This window comes from Rhincodon typus, chromosome 31 (assembly GCF_021869965.1).
Source record: "Rhincodon typus isolate 14 chromosome 31, sRhiTyp1.1, whole genome shotgun sequence".
Lineage (NCBI taxonomy): Eukaryota > Metazoa > Chordata > Chondrichthyes > Orectolobiformes > Rhincodontidae > Rhincodon > Rhincodon typus.
Window position 1 is genome coordinate 5,091,267 of NC_063362.1, and position 24,768 is coordinate 5,116,034.

At 38.9% G+C, this 24,768-nt stretch overlaps 1 protein-coding gene across 4 annotated transcripts in view; it reads right to left on the reverse strand.

Moving 5' to 3' along the window:
* Positions 1–413: 413 nt before the first annotated feature.
* The window catches only part of clstn1 (calsyntenin 1), a 72,462-nt gene continuing 48,107 nt past the window's right edge, over positions 414–24,768 (reverse strand). For 2 of the 4 annotated variants that reach the window (XM_048615303.1, XM_048615302.1), the window contains 11 exons: positions 23,390–23,511; positions 21,522–21,684; positions 20,317–20,367; positions 18,416–18,573; positions 17,056–17,204; positions 14,889–15,115; positions 9,133–9,303; positions 7,863–8,008; positions 6,903–7,038; positions 5,132–5,316; positions 414–4,962 (listed from right to left, as the gene is read on the reverse strand). In XM_048615303.1, the coding sequence (XP_048471260.1) occupies positions 4,768–4,962; positions 5,132–5,316; positions 6,903–7,038; positions 7,863–8,008; positions 9,133–9,303; positions 14,889–15,115; positions 17,056–17,204; positions 18,416–18,573; positions 20,317–20,367; positions 21,522–21,684; positions 23,390–23,511 (1,703 nt within the window). In that variant the 3' untranslated portion in view covers positions 414–4,767. The remainder of the gene's footprint in view (positions 4,963–5,131; positions 5,317–6,902; positions 7,039–7,862; positions 8,009–9,132; positions 9,304–14,888; positions 15,116–17,055; positions 17,205–18,415; positions 18,574–20,316; positions 20,368–21,521; positions 21,685–23,389; positions 23,512–24,768) is intronic. The other 2 variants (XM_048615305.1, XM_048615304.1) reach the window with 1 other exon arrangement.

Consider the following 24,768-nt stretch of genomic DNA (forward strand, 5'->3'; position numbering starts at 1 on the left):
CTCCATCGTTGCTTTCATTCAGTGGTAAAAGCAGTAGAGTTGAATTCGTCTCTGCCTTCCTGCATTGTTTCAGTTATGGATTTTCTCCTCCTCACCCTCCAAGTAAACATACAAACACAGTAGGCCATTCAATCCCTCACCAACTCCACTGAAATTAGGATTAGGTCAAACTCCATAATATGAATTGTATTCCTTGCCAATGTATCTGATTATCTGAGCAAGCAATACAGAACCATAACTAGATTAAAAAAACTTGGCCAAATATAAAAAGGTGGCAGCGTTCTCACAATCAGTTAAGGTTCCATAAGATTGTATGCTGTCGTTAACAATTACGCCTGACAACAGAACCATGTGGGATCTCCAGCTCATCCTTTCTCTCAAAGGCAGGAAAATAGCACACCATCAGACGAGAGTATAGGCTAAGAGATTTATTTACAGCTAAATAATGCACAGCAGTAAGACAATAGTACAATACTTGAAACAAAAAACTTCACATGGGATTAAGACATTCTTTTTACAATGTATTTCTCACATGATAAACAGTTTCTGTTGACAGTCTTTTGCAGGCTGCCCATCGTAACCTTAAGTGAGTGATGAGATTACCCTCGATCTTAAATTGAGCTTCACGTTAGAAGATGTTTAAGTTTTCCAAATGCAAAGGCCTGGAAATGGAAAACTGTCAAAATCATGGACTGAGAGAGATGTTTACAAATATTTTGTCCTAGCATTTTTTGTAATCACAAAACCACTCAGTATATATAGTTGCATTTACAAATCACTGCACTTTACAGATAAGCAAACTGCTCGGTGCTTCATAATTGGGCTCTGGCTTCCATTTTGGTAATGAAAAACCTTTCATTTTAGTCACATCAGAACCGACCAAATAAGAAAACGTTCCATGGCCCAGAACTCTTACTACTGTTTTTAAAATGAATCATTTCTCACTTCAGCATTTCTTTAGTCATTCCATAATTATGTTTAAAACATCAACTTCTACAGATGGTGGTATCATTGGCAAGGCCAGTAATTCCCACCTACCCAAGAATGTTAGGCCACTTTCTAGCAAGTGCTGGCTATCGCAATACGATTTTGCTGAACCATTCTGTAGGGTAGCTAAGAATTAGTCATATTGTAATTCCAGCTCCATGTCGGTGTAGGACAAATTGGGTCAGGGCAAGTTTTCCTTTCTTCAACAAGACAGCTGTGCTGCCATTTGGATTCTCATTAATCAGATAACTTCACGATAAGTTCTGACACAATGATAACCCTACTTTCCTCTTTCTACAGACACCTAGTTAATGTTTCAGTTTTTTAAAAATCATGATATTTGAATAATTTCGAGAACAATATCAGAAAAATGCAACTTTATTTTCACCACACAAAAATTGCTGGGAAGAACTCTGGTCTGGCAGCATCTGTGGAGAGAAATCAGTCAACGTCTCGGGTCCAGTGACCCTTCCTTAGAACACTCGACCCGAAACATTACCTGATTTCTCTCCACAGATGCTGCCAGAACTGCTGAGCTTTTCCAGCAATTTCTGTTGTTGTTTCTGATTTACAGCATCTGCATCTCTTTTGATTTCCATTCTCACCATGTTTTATATTTCTCTAAAATGGCAAAGGATCCAACAGCTTTTTGAGAAAATTCTGGTTGAGAAATTTTCATGCAAGTGAATGTCGACTTTATCACCAATTCACATGACTCAGCTGACCTTTGCACCACCTTCTGAATTAAACATATTTACTTATGTAGACCAACAAGTTTGTACAGAGAATTCAAGTAATGGACATCAATAATGCACATTCTACCAGAATATTCAAACTACCATTTTACGTATTTTCATTTAAAAATGCATTTTAAGTGGATGTTTGCATTGAAACCCACTAAAAATACAATATTCATAGATTTGCATGTCATTTGTGGGAAGTGATACGAAGGAACAATTAAATTTGAGCCATTTTACACATTAAACAAACAAACGCTGGTTTTAAGGTTCTTTTATTTTGACACTGCAGTGCAACGGGCAGCAACTGTGATCACCTCAAGAAACCGAATACTACAGAACTCATTAAAACATGCTGGACAATATTGTAGTGTTTAGGGCTGGAAATTTATTGTAGCTCAAAAGACTGTTCAAACTGATCTATCATACAGCTCTGTAGGTAATACCCATATTGGCTACATACAATTAATAACATGATTACACCTTGGTTAGCTTTTAACATGTAAGCCTTTAAGTCTAATACATTATCTACGATGACAATATATGGATAGACTTCAAGTCTCATACACAACATGAACACGACATCTATGTCAGACAAATACTTTAAACATAAGGTTTATACTTTTCCAACTTTGAAAAAAACTCACTTATTTAAACTTGACAAAAAAAAACAAAACCATAGTCCCCTACTGTTAGGCAATCTACAATTTAAAGTTACAAAAGAATTTTTTTTGACTATTCCACTTCCTAGATGTACATCATTAAGTTATGCTAATTGCAAAAATCAAGGCACTCCCAACAAGCTCATGTCAACCCAGTTGATATTACTGTTTCTGCCCCAGGAACAGATCCTGATCCAAAGGATGGGAGAAGCAAGAAAAACATCTGGTTTCAAGGGATGACTGTGGCCACAGCAAATAAATGCTGTATGACTGAGGAGGATTTACAAAAATCCTAGCAAAATCACATTTTGCTACAAAAGCTCTACATTCTTATCTTGCATCCACATGGACTTCAGCTGAAATCTCATTTTCAATCTTTAACAAGTGACTAATTCAGTAGTGTACAAGTACTTTTTTTTTTTACCCCATTAGTGGTATAAATAGTCCTGGCCAACTCCTGAGTATGATGCTTTGTATACAATGTTACCAATTATTCGGCAGTAGCAGCGGTACACTCTCTCTCTCTCTCTCAAATAACAGGCTAATCCTACAAAATCTTAGTCACTATCCTTTTCACCACCAAGCCAGTCAGGCTCTTGGAAACCCACTACAAAACAAAACAAAACATTTCTGAGGAAAGCTAGTTTGTAGAGAAACAAAACTGCATTTCAGTTTAGCCAGTATAATGTCTGAATCTTGTTGATAAAAATCAGTAACAATTAGTGATACTGGCACTCACAAAGCAGCTAAAAACTGTACCGTGCAAATTGGAGGGCAGCTAGCCTCTTCCTGTTGTTTTGATACCATAAGCAATGTGTAACCACATTCTCCGCACTTGAACCTCCGGTTTCCAAGATTTACTCCTAAGTAACTCAAAACCTACAAATTCACTTACCCTTCTTTCTTTTAGCCACTGAAATATCATTGGATATTCCCATTTGAAGCTACAGTCAACACTCCTGGATTCAGGATGTAAAATTGTAGAAATGTTGCAATGTTTAAAATTTTAAAAGTTGTGCAAGACCTTTTCCAACTCTAAGTAATTCAAGGATGAGAAAACATCAACATCACAGATTAGTCCATTACAACTGTCTTCTACCAGGTCTCAATTTTTTCTTAAGACAGAAGCCAAATTCATCAAATGCCTTTTATTCATCTACACATTACTTCAGTCACAACAAAGGCTCTCAAATTTTTCATCAGCTATAATCTTGTCAATAATTTTGCCTAAGATCCTTGCCTCAGAGATCCTTTTCAATTTCTCCTCTATTCTTCAGTCAGGTCTGCTATGTACATCTCACCGAAGCTGCATATTTTAGTACCTTTCTGGCAAACACTTTCATATCAATTAAAAATTCATTTAAAAACATGGAGGCAGAGAACTGTTTTAAAACCAAATACATGATTCACAAATGAGCCAATTTCTTTGTACAATTCCAACTACAATATTACCAGGAGAAACCAAAGTTTACTAAATGTAAACAAATAGTTTAAAACTACAGTACAATTCAATGTACAGGAACTACCAATAGTTATTTGAAATGTGCATGTTCCAACAGGGTTGGTTCTCAAAGAAAGCCTTAAGTTTATTGAATCTCTCTCTCCCCATCTTACAATGTAGAATTTAAAAAGACAGTATTAGGTTTGCTTGGTCTATACAGGGCCTGCTTTCTGATAGCCCACTCACCCAATGCAATTAATTTTGACACAGCAGTTGCCAATTCTCCATTCTGGTTGATCTCTACCTTCCTTTTAAATAGAGGACATATTTTGATGAGCGAGGAGTTCAATGACAAAGAGCTTGGTGCATTTAAAGCCTAAATGTTGGTTTATGCTAGTTCAGCACTTAAAATTGCCCCAAAAATTTCACTAAAACTAACATTTGAGCACATTGAAATGTAGGTTGCAGCAGTACTACTCCATATGGCATCAGTAAGGATGACTTTATCAAAATTAAAACTGTCTCTTTAAATTTGTTTTCCCAACTCAAATTTGTCCAATCCCTGTTTTCACTACCACAAAAGACATTAATTACATAATTTCAATATATTTACAAAATATTAAAAATCTTGTTATTTCTCTACGTAAATTGACCTCTTCTGCAATTTTTTTCCACATGCACGAGAAAAAAATTTATGAGCAGGCCAAAACCAAGCAACTTTAAACGCTACTCAATGCAATTTCTCTTTTCAATGGAAACAGAAAATAGCAAAGCTGCCTCTTAGAGCAAAGGGGACAGTCCTGAAAATTGTGTGTATTGTCTAGCTAAAGTCGCTCATCAGATGACAAGAAAAAAGTGCAAGCTGGTTCCTCAGGTCAGATGGAGTGAGCGACGGAGTGAGCAACGGAGTCTCCAAAAGCACAAAGCGACAGCAGGGAAATCAATAGGTAAGAGTCGAGTCATCCCATTCAAGTTGCTGCTGTCGGTTAACATTCTGCTGATCTTCCTGCTCACCTTCTTCCTCCTCACTGCTTTCAGATTCTGCACTGGTAATGTCATCTTCCTCATCACCTTCCTCACTTTCTTCCTCTTCCTCCTCCTCTTCATCCTCACTACTATGCTGGTCCTCGTATGTCTAGCGAGGCAACATAATACATTATTATAAGGATGTTAGTAACCTCTGTCCCTTCAAAATGTAAAATAAAACCCATTTCTGTATATGCAGATGCGCACACACACGCACACAAATTTTTGGCTGCACAATGAGAAATTTCAAAAAAGTTTGGGATTAAATCGCCTTTTACCTCCATAGGATTTACTGTAATTGTCAAGGCCGAGTCATCCCAATCCATCTCATTCTCTTTCCCATTCTCTTGATCCCGCATAGTCCGCTGATGTGCGGCACGGATTCGGAAAATGCCGAGGATTATCATGAAGACCAGGAAGCTGACGCAAACCACAATGACAACAGTTGCTGCACTGGGAACAACTTGAAAGAAAAAGAAAAGTTGTTTTTTTGGCTCATAAGAACATTCGTATTTACTAAAACAATCTTTTACAGTGGATTGAGACTTGCTGGGAATCTTTCGTTCTCCACCTGGACATTCACATGGAACTGTATTGGCTGTATTTTAAGATCAAATTAAACAGATTTTATAGTGTGGCTATTTGGCATTTTTCATAAATTTGACTTAGGACCTCATCTTGGGCTCTTCAAGTTCCTTTTACTAAAAGTAATTTAATTCAGATCTTTAGGAAGCCAGTAAATAGAACCATCATGACATCCATGTAATAAAAATCCATTAATTTTTGGTCACCAATTGAATCATACTAGGTGACAAGTTATAAGAACTGGTAGCTAGCTGCCTGAACATAGTACTCTAAATCCTGATCTTGGAACAATGTTCTGACCTGGGGCAGCTTGACTGGAAAAATAATGAGCACACAATTTTAAAATCATTCCGTAAACAATCTAAACATGAGTTTTTTTTGTAGCCCTCAGTATACACAACTGCAAAAGAATCATGTCTCTGGGCAGAAAATATTTGAAATGAGGAGTTAAATACACAATCAAATAGATTGGTGGAGGAGGTGGAGGTGGAGGTGGAGGAAGAGGAAATATTGACAGTTGTAATCCAGCATCTGAAATTTGTTTAACTAAAACAAAAAGGTGTGATGGAATCAAAAGACAAGTGTCTCTCAAACAGTGTATTTATAAACTAACTGTTCATGAATAAAAATTTTTTTGCTGCACGGCTGGTCACAAGTATTAGTAAGAACTTTCTTCCTGGAGAAACTGCATACAGGGAAGCTGAGAATTGTAAAATCATTTCAACACCCTTCACCATAATTTGACCAAATGACCCAGAATAAAACTGCACTTGTCTGTATAGGAGGAAATACAATCTTCATACTAATTCTGCTTGTACTTTGAATGAAAGACAAGGTACATGGGGCAAACAAAGATCATTTCTAGTGTTTCTAATCTTTACAACACACTCGAGAATAGGTCATGCTCAAGCAGCATTTCAGTTTTCAAAAGACAACACATGCCCTTTAATATGGTATCTATTACGGACTTTTGACCAGCTACTAGCTGGATTTGGCAGTCAATGAACTTACAAGATCAAGAATCAAAATACCTTAAAACACAAGAACAGCTGGATCCTAATATACACAATAATTTAACCTAGGCAAACTAAAAATTTTTTTATTGCTGCAAATATTGAAATTGATCTGTAATCCTTGGTTAGCCCCAGAAAATTAATTTGGTGTCTGCTACAGATCTTGTAAACTCATGCATGGTACTGAAATATTCCAAGAATATTGATTTAATGGACTTGGTGACCGCTTTATTTCTCTCATTAGGCAGCCTATATGTCTTCATACAATAAATTAACTAGCAAACATTTCCCCTAATGCAGTACACTTGTTTGAACCAAAGTCTTTTCAGGAATGTTACTGAACTGAAACTTATTGCAAAAACATATTACAAAGATAAAAGTGATAAGGCAGGGACTGCAAAAATCCGCCTTCTTTTAACAGTTGCTTCCATCATTAAACATCTCCATATACCTGAGGATGAATGAGGGTTTGCAAGATTGTGTCCAGACAAGTCGACAGAAGCATGCTGAACTGGGCGCACAAACTCTGGCTGTGCCAATAAGTGGTTGGGGTACTCCACTGGATTAGCAGTGTGAATTACATTGACCTGAAAACAACATACATGCCTCAATTAAACTGACACCTAAGACTCTCATCACAGCATGTAAAGTTAAAACTGTACAGAACGTAAATCAAACCAACCCCCTTTCACTACAATGGAAATACAGCAAACTTTTTATTAACCAGCATCTACCTGACTAGCGCATGCCAATTGATCAAATATTCTGGATAATCAAGAGGTCCACATAACCAACGTAAAAACACGCACTAGAAATAGAAACATAACGCAGGAACAATACACATCACGGTAATACTTTATTTACAGCCTAAATCACAAACGAAACTTTGCCTTAAACAGTCCTCTCACTTGCACCCCCAACTGATTACTTGGACATTACAGTAGTTGAGGAGAAACTGACTCGAAATTGAATCAACTGTTGATATGTTGTGTGATCATTCGATTGGACAAGTATATTTACGTTCGAGGTAAATAAACTAAACTATAATAATTGGACAGAATAACACAGGAGAGTAAACTTTGTGGTATTTGAGGTATACCATTTTTGCCAGTTTATGGAGAGTGCCAGTTCACAAGGTGCCTGTTAAATCAAAAGTTTGCTGTGTCAAAATGAACTAACTTATGAATTTAAAACTTGCACGCCACCAATTCCAATTGGTTAATGTTCAGTTGGGGTTTTACTGAAATCAATGTGCTAGTGAAAATGATTGATTTAATTTTTCTTTGTACTATCAAATATACATACTAGTCTTTCAAGTTGAGATCTTAACAAATCATCCAATAACTTTATTCAAGATTCTTAAGCAACAAAAGCTAGAAAGCTTCCATCACCTATAGGAGTTTTCACCTACCTCAACTTTGAATTCGTTACTGGCATAGCGTCCATTCAGTTCTGAGCAAACAATTTTAAACTTCCTTTCAAACAATGACTCGCTGTTCCAGTTTCGGTAACGGATTGAATGCAACATCTCTTCGTAATTTGCCATTGTGTTCACACCTATACAAATCAAAACAATATGAGCACATGAAACAAATTTTACAAGACATCAAGCATTAGGATTTTCATTCCCAACTGACTGCAAGCAGAAATTTAAAAGTGGACAGTCCCTAAGATTTTCATCAAGTGAGCAGGTGAACCGATTAGAAAGGTTCTGGACATGATGCTTGATCTGTTATTTTCACTTGCTACTGAAGAATAGTATCAATAACCAAGGTGCAGCATCAGTGGGTTAGGGAAAGAGAGAAAGCCCATCTTGATGGGATTGCTGGCCAGTGGTCTTTGCTGCAAGTGATCAACCTTGCTGGCAAATAGCTTGTTGGCAATTATGGTCATGCCTCACACTTAATAAAGGATGAGGCATCAGAGAAAATCTGGACCCCAAAAAGGAGTTAAAGTGATTGATGAGTGAACTTTTGAAAAATGAAAAATCAAATGCAGAGATTTTTGCTTCCATAAATTGTAAATAGAGAATGCAAATCACATTCAGTACCTGAAGGTACTGTAAACTTTGTGTTTTAAATGGTTACATAATTGTCTTGAAAAGCGCCTTAATTAAGAATGATATTCCACCCATTCAATTTTCCCTCCCTTTCAACATTTCTCCCACATAGAAACAAGGTGACAACAGTGGGAGTAGAACACTGCAGACAAGCTTGGTCCTATCTTCATTCAGCATCAGATATACAGTTCCGTTAGAGGTATTTGAAATTGGAACTCCAGTCCCCACAAAATTCAAAGATGCAATAATGTAAACTTTTGTTTAAATATCTTTCACATTTCTACAGTGTCCTTTAAAATCAGGCTCCCTAAATCTCTAAAGAGAGTGATTTTCAATCTTTATGTATTGAGAATCCCCAATCTCAATTTCTGAAGCATAGTTACTCAAACAGAGAGAGAGAGTTAGGAATGTAGAAAATGTTTTAGTATTCCGAAAAGGGCAAGTGCTTGTAAGTTAATAACTACAGAAGTGCAGAAATCTGATGAATCAGCAATCTAATGACCTCAAGCGTTGCATGTGGACTCACTGGACATAAACCACAATTCAAAAATTCACCACTATCAACTGTTTCTCTACATGCATGCGACAAAGTGCCTTCAGCTTCCAATATTTTAAAACTCACCTGTGATAGTCAAACCAGTAGATGAGTTACTCATTTCCATACCCCTTTGCTGTAGTTGAGATGGATCAACTTCAAAGCTTTCCTGTTCTGCATTCAGCTCATCTCCAAGAACAGAGACTTCACACATATCCAGATTGTGCATTATCTCTTCAGATATCATAGATTCCTGGACTATAAACAAAAATTCTGTTTAAGAATTAGTAAGCTCCCATTCCATGGAGATTGCTTAACAAAAATGTCAATATGGGTCAACTTTAAAATTCCCACAGCAATTATGAATTCAGTTAATTGGTTTCAATTGGCAGGATACCCCAACTGTACAGAAATGCTGCTAACACCAGAAATCTACAAGTTGACGTTCCACATGAAATGATTTCAGAATTAGCTAGAATGAGGAATAAGTTGCATAGAAACACTGACAATTTATGTACCCATAGCACAGGTCAAACTAATGCATGAAATTGAAACAAAAGCTGAAAATGTTGGTGCTACATCCAGTAATGCTATTCCTCATGTGTCATTATTTCTCTTCCCAAGCTGCCACTAACCAGTTGTTTGAAAAAGGATCAAACAATGTGGTCCTCAGCCGCAATGGACGTTCAGCATTTTGGTGCACTTGCAAAGGTTAAAAGCGGCAGAATATCTTGAAACGATGCAAGATTTACTAGCTTTAAAATTAATTTCTCGACTGTTTGATTAGCTACTTTGATTAAGTTGGGATTACCTTCAACCATCAAGAAAATGTTACAGAACACAGGCTTTATTCACTACTGATCTCAAACAAAGTCTGTAATTCAGGCTTCCTACTGCTGGCTATTCTACAGGACTAAGGATACCAGTTGTCTTATCATTTTTGTCCATAATGCCAAATACAATTACAAGGCCTGGACTCAAATTTTTAAAACAGTAACAGAAGATTACAGCGCCTAATTATCATGCAGCAAGTCAGATAGGAACAACTAGCACTGGTACATGCAGATGTAAATGCAAAATTCGGAAGAGACAATTTATAACATGGGCTGTAGCAGACCTCACTGATATCATCTGCGTCTTTTAATACTGAATCTGTGGACAAAGATTTATTGCAGTACATAAATCCAGCGGAGGTATGGAAAGAGGTACAACAATACCAGATATGAGCATTACCAGAATAATATTCCACTGGCTGGCTGATTGTTCTATGCTGAAATTTTCAGGAAAAGGAGAAAAAAAAAATCATTTCCACACAGCAACCACAAGAATATTGGAGCATAAAAATGTAGTACGCTACCTGATCTCTTAATCCTGTTCTGTGACCATACTCTATGTACCTACCTTTGCCCTATTTCCCTTAACCTCTCTTGTAACAGACTAAAATGAGCAGGTACGATGTTGTGGTATCATAGAGACATGGCTGCAAGGGGTTGAGGGCTGGGAACTAAATATCCAAGGATACATGTCCTGTCAAAAGGATGGGAAGATAGTCAAAGGGGGTGGGCTGACTTGAATAAGAAATGAAATTAAAATTGACAGCAAAAAGTGATCCAAAGGCATAGAATGTGTGGGGGTAGAGTTGAGGAATCATAAGGGGAGACAAGATCACTAGGGGAGTTATGTAAAGGCTTCCTGGCAGCAGTCAGTATATGGAGAAAGAAAATAAATCAGGAGATAGAAATTCATGGAAGAAAGGCACTATTACAATAATGGGATGGGTCGCAGGGGAAGGGCTTCAATGTTCAGGTGGACTGGGAAAATCAGACTGGTAGCAGATCCCAAGAAAAGTGGAATGTCTGAGATAGCTTTTTGGAGCAGCTTGTGGTACAGCTCCCGAGGGAGCACGCAATTCTGGACTTGGTGATATGTAATGAGGCAGATTCAATTAGGAAACTTAAGGTGAAGGAACCTCTATGGGGCAGGTGACCATAATATGATAGAATTCAAGGTCTTAATGAAAACTTGGGCTGTGGATGCAGTTGTTCGTTAGCTCACGGAGTTGGTTGTTTTATGGGGTGCAGACACTTTGTTACCCTTCTAGGCAATATCATCAGTGTGACCTCTAATTGAAACGTTAGCGTTCTGCTTCCTTCCGGATTTATATGATCCTCTGAGATAGTCTTGTCGCTTCCAGTTCTGTTCTTTTAGCAGTGGTCTGCATACAGGGTCCATTTCTATGTGTTTGTTAATGGAGTCCCGTGTTGAGAACCAGACTTCCAGAAATTCCCTTGCATGTCTGGTGTTTGCTAGTCCCAGTTGAACTGATGGCACTCATTGTCTATATGTACTGAGACAAGTGAATATCGGTCGTGTCTTTTTACTGCCAGCTGATGTTAGTGTGCCTGGCTGTCAGTTTCTTCCCCGATGCTCCAACGTAATGTTTATTGCACTTGCTGCATGGTATTACCTTATTGAATGGTGGGGCAGGTTCGAGGGGCCGGATGGCCTACTCCTGCTCCTAGTTCTTATGTTCTTATTCTATATGTCATGTTGGTCTTGTTTACTGTCGGTATGGGGTCTTTAGTCTTTGATAACATTTGGTGCAGTGTTGCCGTAGGTTTGTGTGCAATGATTTTGTGTGGTCTTAGGAGTCTGGTAGTCATTTCTGATACATTTTTGATGTACGGTAGCGTTGCTAGTGTCTTCTGTTGTACAGTGTCCTCTGACTTTTGTCAGCATCGGCAGATGAAACTTATTGGGTATCCGTTGTCAATAAAACTGTGTGTAGGTGTTCCTCTTCCATTTTCTGGTGTTCTAGGGTGTTGCAGTGTGATGCGGCTCATTTAAATAGTGTCTTGACACAGTTCTATTTGTGTATGGTTGGGTGGTTGCTATTGAAGTTAAGGATTTGGTCCGTGTGTGTGGCCTTCTTGTAGGAACACTGTACAACACAAGACAGTAGCAATGCTCCCCTACATTAAAAATATCAGAAATGACTACCAAACTACTAAAACCGCATAAGATCATGATTGCGCACAAACTTGCAGCAACACTGTGCCAAATGTTATCAAAGACTAAAGACCCCATACTGACAGTAAAACAAGACCAACGTGATATACAGAATACCAGGCAAGCGCAATAAACAGTATATTGGACAAACAGGGAGGAAACTGATGACCAGGATACATGAACACCGGTGGGCCATAAAAAGACACAACCAATATTCACTTCTCTCAATACATGCAGACAATGAGGGCCATCAGTTCAACTGGGACAAAATGACCATACTAGGACAAGTGAACACCCAGACATGCAAGGGAATTTCTGGAAGCCTGGTTCTCAACACAGGACTCCATTAACAAAAACACAAACATAAACCCCATATACAGACGGCTGTTAAAACAACAGAACCGGAAGCAACAAGACCATCACACCAGGGGGTCATATAAATCCGGAAAGAAGCAGAACACCAACACTTCGATCAGAGGTCACACTGATGATGTTGCCCAGAAGGGTAACGAAACATCTGCAAACCACAGAACAGCCAGCTCAGTGAGCTGCCAAACAACCGCATGACAGAATTCACCCTGCAGTTTGAAGGAGAAGCTGGAATCAGATGTAACAGTATTACAATTGAGTAAAGGTAACTACAAAGACGTGAGGGAGGAGCTGGCCAGAGCTGATTGGAAGGTGAAGCTAGCAGAGAAGACAAGAGCAGCAATGGCAGAAGTTTGAGGGTAATTTGGGAGGCACAGTAGAAATTCATCCCTAAGGGGATGCCAAAGCAACCATGGTTGACAAAGGAAGGTAGGGACAGCATAAAAGAAAAAGCATACAATGTGGTGAGGATTAGTGGGAAGCCAGAGGATTGAGAAGCCTTAATAAACCAGCAGAGGATAACTTAAAAAGCACTACGTGGGGAGATGATGAAATATGAGGGTAAGCTAGCTAGCAATAAGATTGCAAGAGCTTTTAAGATATACAAAGGGGTGAGATGCAAGGGTGGAAAATGAGGCCATAGCAGTACTGGGGAACAAAGATGGCACAGGAATTGAATAGATACTTTGCAGTCTTCACAATGGAAGACACCAGCAGCTTACCAGAACGTCAAGACAGTCAATGGGTAGCGGTGAATGTAGTGGCCATCATTAAGGAGATGCTGGGGAAGCTGAAAGTGGATAAATCACCCAAACCAGATGGACTACACCAGAGTTCAGAAGGAGATAGCTGAGAAGATTGTGGAGGAGGTGGTGATATTTTAGAAAATCACTGGAGTCAGGGAGTGTTACAGAGGACTGGAAAATGGTCAATGTAACACTCCTGTTTAATAAGGGAGGGAGGCAGAAGATAGGAAATTATAGGCCAGTTAGCCTGACCTCAGTTGTTGGTTAAGATTTTAGAATCCACTTTGGACAAGATTGCACAGTACTGGAAGTGCACGGAGAAATAGGGCTGTGTCAGTATGGCTTCAAGAGGAGGTCATGCCTGACAAGTGTTAGAATTATTTGAGGAAATAATGAACAAGTTAGATGAAGGAGAGCCAGTGATGCAATCTATTTCAGAAGGCCTTTGACAAGGTGCTGCACAGGTGGCTGCTAAATAACAGAAGAGCCCATAGCATTAGGGTCAAGGTACTGCCACAGACAAAGGATTGGCTGACTGGCAGAAGGCATACAATGGAGATAAAGAGATCTTTTTCAGGATGGCAGATGGTAACAAGTAGAATTCTGCAGGAGTCAATGCTGGGACCACAACCATTCACATTAAACATTAATGATCTGGATGAAGTAACTGAGGGCTTTTTGCTCAGTTTACATATGACACAAAAGTTAGATGGAGGAACAGGTAGTGTTGAGGACATAGGGAGGCTGCAGAAGGACATGAGCAGGCTAGGAGAGAGTGGGCAAAGAAGTGACAAATGGAATACAATGTGAGAAAATGTAAGGTTATGCACTTTAGTAGGAATAATGGTGCAGACAATTTTCTAAATGGGGAAAGACTTTGGAAATCTGAAGCATAAAGGAACCCTAATTCAGGATTCTATTAAGGTTAACATGCAGGCTCAGTTGGCAGTTAGGAAGACAAAGGCAAATGCAATATTAACATTCATTTTGAGGGGGCTAAAATACAAGAGCAGAGATGTACCACTGAGACTGTATAAGGCACTGGTCAGATTGCATTTGGAATATCAAGAGCAGTTTTGGGTTTCATATCTGAGAATGAATGTGCTGGCATTGAAGGGGGTCCAGAGGAGATTTACAAGAACAATCCTGGGCATGAAGGACTTGTCATATGTGGAGCAATTGAGGATTCTGTCTGCATTTGATGGAGCTTAGAACAATAAGGGGGAGGTCTCATTGAAACTTACAGAATACTAAAAAGCTTGATCCTCTGACCTCTCCCTGTAAATTGACCCTCGAAGTCTGGGCATCATTCAAGTAATTCCATAGGTCTGTAACCCCATCTAAAGACTAACATATCCTTGGGTGCAGTGTCCAGACTGTTCTCAGTACTCTAGGTGCCATCTAATGAAAGCTTGATACAGCTGTCACAAGACTTCAACCATTTTTGAATTACACTCTAGTCCAGCAGATATGAAGCTTAACATTGACAGATAAATATAAAAATCAAAAACTGATGCCATGACATTTTAATGATTTAGGTATATGGGACACCTTTACTGCCAAGGCTATCTCTATCACCACTGCATCTACCTTAACACCATCTTGAAAGCATGTTTATCAATCCCTGTCCAAAGTGGATGATGTTGCACTTGAATATTTTGGATTTCATCTGGCTGCTTTGCCTATAATCTACAACAGAACAGATGATGGGCCTTTCACCTGTAGGCTCATCTTCATCCTCTGCCTCTGACTCCACTTCTCTTGTGATGGTGCTAACGATCTTCAGCTCTGGAAACAGTGGAACACCTTCATTACTTTCAAATTCAGAGGCAGCACGTGCAAAGTGATCAATTCCACTCAGGCTTATCTTTGGTTCATCAGGTTGAAGTACCATTACATAGCCCTCCACATCTGGGATAGTGATGCAAGTCTCTTCATTGAAGCACCTGGAATTAAAGAAAGATGATTTTTAATCCAGTGTTCTTGAGAAATGAGATTAAATTGCAATATATTTTTTTTGCATGCTTTCAAAGTTTGCTCTGCATAATTAAAAGTTTTCTAACACTCAGCATGGCACAGAACCACATGACACCACACCTCAACTTTCTACCCTTTAGGACACGTGATTTGCCTCACTACTCTCCACTGTGCAAAGAACATTATGAAGAGACTGCTAGGCCCCTTGCGGAGATATTTTTATTACTGACAACGGGTGAGGTGCCGGAAGACTGGAGGCTGGCTAATGTGGTACCATTATTTAAGAAAGTCTGTAAGGAAAAGCCAGGGAACAACAGACCGATGAGCCTTATGTCAATGATTGTTAAGTTGTTGGAGGGGATTCTGAGGGACAGGATTTACGTGTATTTGGAAAGGCAAGGACTGATCAGGGATAGTTAACACGGCTTTGTGCATGTGAAGTCATGTCTCACTAACCTGATTAAGTGTTTTGAAGAGGTGAAAAGATGATTGAAGGCAGAGCGATAGACACTGCCTATCTGGACTTGAGCAAAGCGTTCAACAAAGTTCTGCACGGTAGACTGGTCAATAAGGTTAGATCATATGGGATCCAGGGAGAGCTAGCCAATTGGATGCAAAATTAGCTTGAAGGTAGGAGACAGAAGGTGGTAGCAAAGAGTTGATTTTCAGACTAGAGGCCTGTGACCGGTGGTGTGCCAGAAGGATTGGTGTTAGGTCAACTACTTTTCATCATTTATAATAATGATTTGGATGTGAACAAAGGAAGTATGGTTAGCAAGTTTGCAGATGACACCAAAACAGGTGGTGTAGTTGACAGTGAAGGTGGTTCTCAGAGTACAACGGGACCTTGATCAGATGAGCCAATGGATCAAGGAGTAGAAGATGAAGTTTACTTTAGATAAATGTGAGGTGGTGCACTTTGGAAAGGCAAATTAGGGCAGGACTTATACACTTAATGGTAGGGCCATGGGGAGTGTTGCCAAACAAAGACCTAGGGGTGCAGGTGCACAGTTTCTTGAAAGTGGAGTCACATGTAGGGAGGATGAAGGCAGCGTTTGGTGCACTTAGTTTCATCTGTCATAACACTGATTATAGGAGTTGGGATGTCATTTTGTGGCTGTACTCGACATTGGTGAAGCCACTTTTCGAACACTGCATACAATTCTGGTTGCTCTTTTATAGGAATGCTGTTGTTAAACATGAGACGGTGCAGAAAAGATTTACAAGGTTATTGTTGGGACAGGGGGGTTTGAGTTTTAGGGAGAGGCTGAATAGGCTGCAGACATCTTTTCCCTGCAGTGTCAGAGGCTGTGAGGTGAACTCGGAGGTTTATAAAATCATGAAAGGCATGGATAGGGTGAACAGCAAAGGTCTTTTTTGTAGGGTAGGGGTGAGTCCAAAACTAGAGAACATAGGAGAGGGGGAAAAATGTGAAAAGGCCCCAAGGGGTACCTTTTTCACACAGAGTGGTGTATGAATGAATGAGCCACCAGGGAAGTGGAGGCAACGGGTAAAATTATGACATTTAAAAGGCATCTGGATGGGTATATGAATAGGAAGAGTTTAGATGGATATATGTCAAATGCTGGCAAACGGGATCAGGTCAGATTGGGATATCAGGTCCAACTCATTTGCACGGACCAAAGGGTCTGTGTTTCCGTGCTATATAACTCCATAACTGGTCTCAGTACTCCAGGTGCTGCTTAATCAAGCCTTACATAGCCACAGCGTGGCTTGCACAAATAGCTACATATAATCCTTGATTACTAAAACCTACATCTTAAGATGCAAGTAGGAATTGCAACTGTAATAGTATAATTTCACACAGATTCTATACAGAACTGAAGTTGGGAAACAATACTATTGCAAAAGAATAAAACAAACATTTCAATTTATTTATCCAACTTACTTTACAGTTGTGCTGATTTTCAATCTTCTAATTCCAGGTGTCGGGAACTGCCTAGAATTGAGGTATGACACATGCTGCATGTTCTTGTCGAAACTTTCAATATCATCCCCTTCCATGCTAAGGACTGACTGGGTGGGATTGAAGTGAACCTACAAGAGAAAAGCTGATTTGAAAACAGCACTCAATTTGGTTCACAACTATTTTTCCATCGGTGAGTTGGAGCTTTATATGCCCACGGATCATGACTTTAATGTATTGAGAGACAGCTCCTTCCAAACTCTCAACCACTACCATCTAGAAGGACAAGAGCAGAAGATACAAGGGAACAATACGGTCTGCCAGTTCCCCGCCAAATCACCCACCACCCTGACGTGGAAATATATCACTGCTCCTAAATCCTGGAACTCCCTCCCTAAAGGCATTGTGGGTCTTCATACACCAAATGGACTGCAGCTGTTCAAGATGGCAGCTCAACAACACCTTCAAGGGCAACTAGTGATGGCTTAAAAAGAAAACAGTGGCCCAGCCAGCAGATCCACATTCCACAAATTAAACAAAGCAAAAAGACTATAATGCACTTTAACCTAATAGGCCGGACATATTCACAAAAGGGCCACTCTGACCCTAAGCATAGGGAAACACGGACACTAAGTCATACTGCAGTGGAAACGTGCAGAACAGCACTGAACCATGCAAAGACTTAACCAGCACAAGGTTATCCACCAATGTCTCAGATTATACAAGTCACATAATATGCAGTTGAGAACAGTTCTTTAATTTATCTTGCCACACACCTTTCATACATGGACTATAATAAAATAGCTCAACATTATACAGGTGTCTAAAACTAAGTAACAGTGTTGCTCCTTGCTTCTTTGAAATTAAAAGCTGATTTGACTTTGAATCAGCTGACCAAGGCACAACAGCAGAGTTGTAATCAAAACATTTGTAAGTTATCATAGGAAACAAAAAAAATGCACAATTTCATAACCTGAGGATTTCTTTATTTTATTCATTTATGGATGTGGGTGCCCTGGCTAGGCAGCACTTATTGCTTATCCTTAGGGGCAAGAGATCAGTTTCTGATTAAAATAGACCTGACTTTAGAAAAAGCCTGAAGACAATATTGGATGTCATGGCAAAGAACAGCCACTTCAGTAAGGTACCAAATGGCAGTCTGTTCCTCTGGTGCCATATCCTGGAAGGAGTTATTCTCTAAGGTTGATGCTGGACAATTAGAATGCACTTAGTACCCAATTGTAACTTCACCAGAGCAGAATTTAATTTTCCTGGAGAAAGACATAGCCCAATGAAGGCTTCTACTGAAATGAGAGGAAAACACTATCTATAGCTTTCTTACCATCACACCTTTGTAACTATTCCCAGAATCCAAGAGATCCAGTCCTTCTTTACAGGTGTATAAGCAGTCAATCACCTTTTTGCTCTCAAGTTTGCCAGCCCGAATCATCAGACCAGCTAAATTGCCAAAGAAGAACTGAGTCATGCGAAATTCACCTCCTGGAAAATGTAATATAAATATGGTTTGGTTTTTTATGTTTAGCCATCTTTTATGACTGCCATGATCGTGCATTCATGCAGGTTAGTGAAACTTCCATTCTCCACGATTAGCTTCTGGCTTCAAGTGTGCATAACGATGACTTGTCCTCATGCATATGGCGTTTGGCAAAATGCAGCACTTCACTGTAGTCAATAAAATTTATGAAAACGAAAGGAGTAAGTGGGATGGAGTGAGTTGCTGTGTCAGCTTTCTTTAGTACAGTGAGGTGGTACATGAATAAACATATTTTCCAGATATTAAGTGACTGATTAAGACTCATTGTAGAACATGGAAGGCCATTCAGGCCATTAACCAAATCATACAGTGCATCCAACTATGGGATTAATGCAGATTTAGAGTAGCATTTTGTTGGTGGAGACTCAACGGTAGAAGGGGCTCTTTTGTTCTGTATGATTTTATGGACTAGTTACTGAAGAACGATGCCCACTTAAGGAACTGTGCAAGTTTGACAGTGGTAAGATTCTTCAATTTTTTAAATAGGGAAACTTTTCCACCACGTATGAAATTTATTGAGTTTGTAACAATAAAACTAACCTCATATCTTGTTTTATCTTTCCAGTCACTTGAAAACCAATTTTGTTTGAAAAATTATCTCCACAGAAACCAGAATGAATAAAATTCCAGTAGAAACTGGGCTGTCTATCCCATACTGTAAATGGAAGACAGCTGCATTTTACTGATTAATTAGTTGAGAACTGGGGGGGGTGCTAATCATTGATGGGCAGGCAAGTATTTTGCTTAATTGAGAGCAACAGTACATTTGCTTTGCAGAAACAAAGAGGCCCCAAATTGCATTCATCCAGTATACTCTGTATTAGAGCAGCAAGTGTGGTGGAATCAAACGTATAACATCGAAAAGCAATGACACATTTTACTTCAATTAACTAATCTCACAGTAAAAAGAATCAGTCGTTTTTGGCTAGAGGACCTCCTTCACATATCTGATTAATTACTTTAATAGATGTTTATGCGAATTCAGAATGACATACAACAAGCAAAAAACCCAAAATTTAAGTAGCAAAATAGCATCAGATCAAAATGCACTATTCTCCAATTTTCAACATCAAGTCAAATTTAAAGCATCAAAATATAGATAAAACTTGATCAATTAGGTTTGCAATATGGCTCACTTACATTTTCTGGACACTACTTATATTCATTTGCAAGATCCTGTCCCTGACAGATAAAAAGAGCACGCCCAAGCATCGTTCTTTCAATTGAACAAAAGCATTGGAGACAAAATGCTTCCAGATGTATTGCCCCATGGTAATACTTCAACCCGAGTCCACCTTCCAACCAATCAGCACCCTGTTTCTCATACTGTATAAATTTGTTTCTTTTAAAATTGGCATTCCTGCATCTGTCCAAACAGTGCAAGATGAGAACATGCCCCCTTTTCGGCAATACTTCAATTCAAAAATTTTATATTTAATAGGGCTATTATTTAGGCTAGATTTTTCACAGATAAAGTCACACTACTTAACACCATCTCACTGACATTCAGCGTGCACACAGGAACATACCTCTTTAACCACCCCTTGCTTGCCAACAAAAAAAGTCTTGGTAGCAAAATGCAGGAGTAAGTGAAAAAGCAGCGTATGATGCAGCCAAAGTGGATCAAAACATATAATGAACATTTCATGCTAATTCTGGAAATAAACAGGAGGGAAACCCCCAGCAACCTGGATAGGCTTCAGTCACAGTTTCATTTTCATTTTCGCTTCCTGTGTACTCTGTAGAAAAGCAAGACAAAAGAAAGAAAGAGGAGATATAGGGGTAAAGGATTGGGGAATCTAGTTGCACATGTCAAGGTATTTGAAAATTCCAAAAAGGCCAAAGTGGTTAATAGCAATCCTCGACTATGGATTAAAACCATTAAGTTTGCTTTCTCATTTGTACATAAAATATTTGTACATTATATAGCAAACTTTTCTGAAGTTCTCCTTCCTGTTTTGTGCCCTGGCTAGAAATGCTGACTCTTGGAGAAGTATGGATCCAGAGATAGCAATAACTCTTTGGTAACTTGTACATGAGGAATGACTCCGTAGACAAGTCTGGACAATGAAAACCGGCAGGTCATTGGGCTGAACAAAGACAGCAGAGTCAGTTCCTACACAAGATCCACAATCGTGTTCTTTGAGGTGGGAGCTGCTGGATAGCAGGAGTAGGAACTCCAACTGATGTTTTCACTTTAGCTCTAGAATGCTGGGCTTAACAGTAGCACCCACTCAGGTCAGGGTAGACCAGGAATCAAAACCAGGACCTCAGTTCATCCGTAGGGACGAATTAATTATTTCCATTAACCTAAAAGGGAAATTGCCTTTAAAAATTATATTGGAAGAAAGATCTTTGTTTTTAAAAGATTGTTTGCAAAACTATATGTAGTAAAGTAGCCAAATAAAACAAGCAATTAATGCATGTAGATGGCACTAAGGCTAAGTGCAATAATTTTCACATCAGATTAGCTGTCATAGAAATAGAATCTAATAACATTCGCATTGACTTTAAGAATAAAACTTTCTCCCTCCTTGAGAAGGCAATGGCTCATGTGGGAGCACAGATCTAGAAACTATGCAGAACTTCGGCTGTGTTGCTGGTCAATTATCAACCTACATGACAAATGTTAGCAAGTAATTCAATTGTTTGAGTGAGAAGAGTAAAAAGATAAGTCACAGCTGAGCATGATCCTATCCTTGCAAGACATCCACAAACATATTTAAGAGGCAGTTACTGCACAACAATCAGTGTTGGAATTGTTATAACCATGATTAAAAAACTAATTGTCTACTTCTATTGATAGTCCTTAAAATCAGAGTTTCATACAATATTGACTCAATTACTCCACCATCTGCAAGTGTCACACCAAAGCAATTTTATCCCACTTTACCTTGCCAACATGCTCCTACCACCAACTGAGTTTCAATCTTTGAATGGTGGAGGGGATAGTCTTCAGTAACTAGGAACGGATCGTATGAAACTCCATCCACATATAGGGCCACAGTGGGGATGTCGACATTTAGTACATAGTGATGCCATTCTTTATCACACACCTACAAGATATGGGATAGCAATGGTAAGATGGAAAGTGCACTACATCCGTTCAGCAAAGGACTAGCTAACAAAGGAAAAAAACCTAAAGTATCAGTATATTCCTCCAAATCCATAAATCTAATCTTTACACCAACTTTAAACTTCTAAAATCCAAGCTCCTTAGGCAGACACTACACATATTTCAATTATTGACAGTAATTCTGGTCGCCCTTCTAAAGGAACGATGTTGTTAAACACGAGGTGGGTACAGAAAAGATTCACAGGATGTTGCCGGGACTGAAGGATTTGAGTTATAAACAGAGGCTGAACAGGCTGGAGCTTTTACCCTGAAGCGGAGTTTAAGGAATGACCTTACAGAGGTTTATAAAAATCATGAGGGGCGTGGACAGGGTGAATAGCCAAGGTCTTTTTCCTAAGGTGGAGGAGTCCAAAACTAGGGGGCGTAGGTTTAAGCTAAGAGGCGAAAGATTTTTAAGGGACCCAAGGGGTAACTTTTTCATGCAGAGGATGGTGGGTGTATGGAACGAACCGCCAGAGGAAATGGAGGCAGGTGCAATTACAACATTTAAAAGGCATCTGGATGGGTACATAAATAGGAAGGGTTTAGAGGCTTATAGACCAAATGCTGACAAATGGGAATAGGTTAGATTGGGATGTCTGGTCCAAAGTGATGGTCTGTTTCAATGCTGTATGACTATGCCTTTACTGAAAACTGCAAACAAAGGGAATATTAATATTTTACTTGCTTCAACTGAAAGCTTCAAGACCAATAGATTTTGAATGAACCACTATTTTGTTTCTTAACCTAAACACAATACTGTCATCACACATTTGTCCCAACTTGCTCTTCCTAGATATAATTAGTCACAGCCAAACTCCCTGGACATAAGTATTCTAAACTAAGATTTCCCACTCCAAACTCGATTGGTTTGCTTGAACAATTGCTGATGACATCATCAGAAACAGCTGCACATTCTGATACGTCATGCACGAAGTTAAGGGAAGGTAAATTTACCCAACTGTACGTAAAGTAAATGAATGCTCCAAAAATATATCTTAGTTACAACCTTCAAAGATCACATTCGTATACAATTTTCTATTTGTGTAACAGTACGCATATAAGTGGCCTTGCAGGTTAGAACATTTTGATCTGGTAAATGGGTTTAGGATGCCAAATTTCTTTAATATGGAATCCTTAAAGCTAAAACACAAAATTTGCATTCACAGCAGATTTTGAACCAAGGCTCCACAGATACAAATCCAGTGTTAACCCATTGGTCCACAAAGTCTCAACTTTTAACTTTTACCATCAACTTCAAATGGAGTTGCATGACTTTCACAGGTTTTCTTCATAAATCCAAAATGTGTGCATTTTAAACATTTCACCTATTGCGAGAAAAAACTCACATGCTCTTCAAATTAAGCTCTAAAGGAAAGGATAATATCATTGTGCCTTTTCACTGTACCATTACTGCACAAAAAAGCAAATACTTTATAATGATTTTTAAATGTGTCTATGCTTTAGTGTAGTACACAGCTGCTGTACAATGGAAACAAGTGTACACACAGGTTCCATTTGTCAAAAACACAGCCATGAGATAGCTAAACATTCTTAAAGTAAGAGTGCACCAGGAGCCACTTTCTACGAGTTGATCAGGGTGTTATTCACACTCAACAGATATACATGTACAACGTTTTCCAAACCTGATCCAGTTTCCAATGGAACTCTGCAGGATGGAAGTTCTCATTCTCTGAAGGGTTTTGGCGGAAGAGGAAAACCAGACGGCAGTTGTGCACATAAAGGGAGTAGTGATGACGATTCATGTCTGCAAAATTTTTTTTTTTTTTAAAAAAGAGAATACAGATTATTAGATATGTGACATCAAAAATAAGAGTCAATTCCTGTTAAAGTTTGGAGCAGATAATAGATTGAAGTGCAAAAAAAAAAGGGGCAAATTAAAGGCTAGATCCTGATGGAACAAGGCACAGGACAGTTAGAAAATGTGGGATTGTCATTATAATTCTCATATCACTTGAGCTTCTGGTCTCAGACATATTGCTATAGAGCGGACAAAAATATCACAAATATTGGTGTGTGGCATAAGAGGACCCAATTGAAATCAAAAGAATTTTTCAGATTTGCATGTATATTTCATTAAAAGTAAGCATTTATCTAAGATTAATACATTAAATGACCTGGTTTGAGCAACTGACTATTCTTGCCTCAAGATAACACTCCAGTAGCATGAGGTTACTTGCAACCTTTAATATCACAGGTCTACCAATTTTCATCATTTAGGGCTTTTACATCGACTCCTAATAAAATTCCATGAACAGTCTAGAAGGAAACAGCAAAAGCATGTTCCTATTCTAAGCATACCAAGACAGTACACAGAGCTCCCAGCAGAGGTCACTAGATAGCAATGAGCAAGAAACAGTTGCTTTTTTAAAAAATACCCATTTTTATATCAGAGATAGTAGGAACTGCAGATGCTGGAGAATCTGAGATAAGGTGTAGAGCTGGATGAACACAGCAGGCCAAGCAGCATCAGAGGAACAGGAAGGCTGACGTTTCCGGCCTAGACCCTTCTTCAGAAAATGGAAGAAGGGTCTAGGCCCGAAATGTCAGCCTTCCTGCTCGGCCTGCTGTGTTCATCCAGCTCTACACCTTGTTATCTCATTTTTATAACAACCTGCTCCTGTGTCCAATGACACACTTCTGAAGCAGGTGGGACTGAACCCAAGTTTTTTGGCCCTGAGGTACGGAAACTACCACTGTGTCATAACAGTCCTTTCAGTTACTTTTTTTGCTTAGCCAATGATACAGAGGTTAAATTATAAATCAAATACAATAAAGTACTGCAAATGCTGGAGATCTGTAAATATAAATCAGGGAGACATGAAACAAGCTTGAGAAATACTGGGGTGTAGAAGACAGCATTACAAATCAGCTCATGCTTTACCCTTTAGTTTATTGAGGAAATCACTGATCATTTGTTGAAGACAGTTTCAACTTAACGTCAGTGAACTATGCAAACATGCTTTCTTACACAAACAAAAGCAATATATGACTTGATCATTTT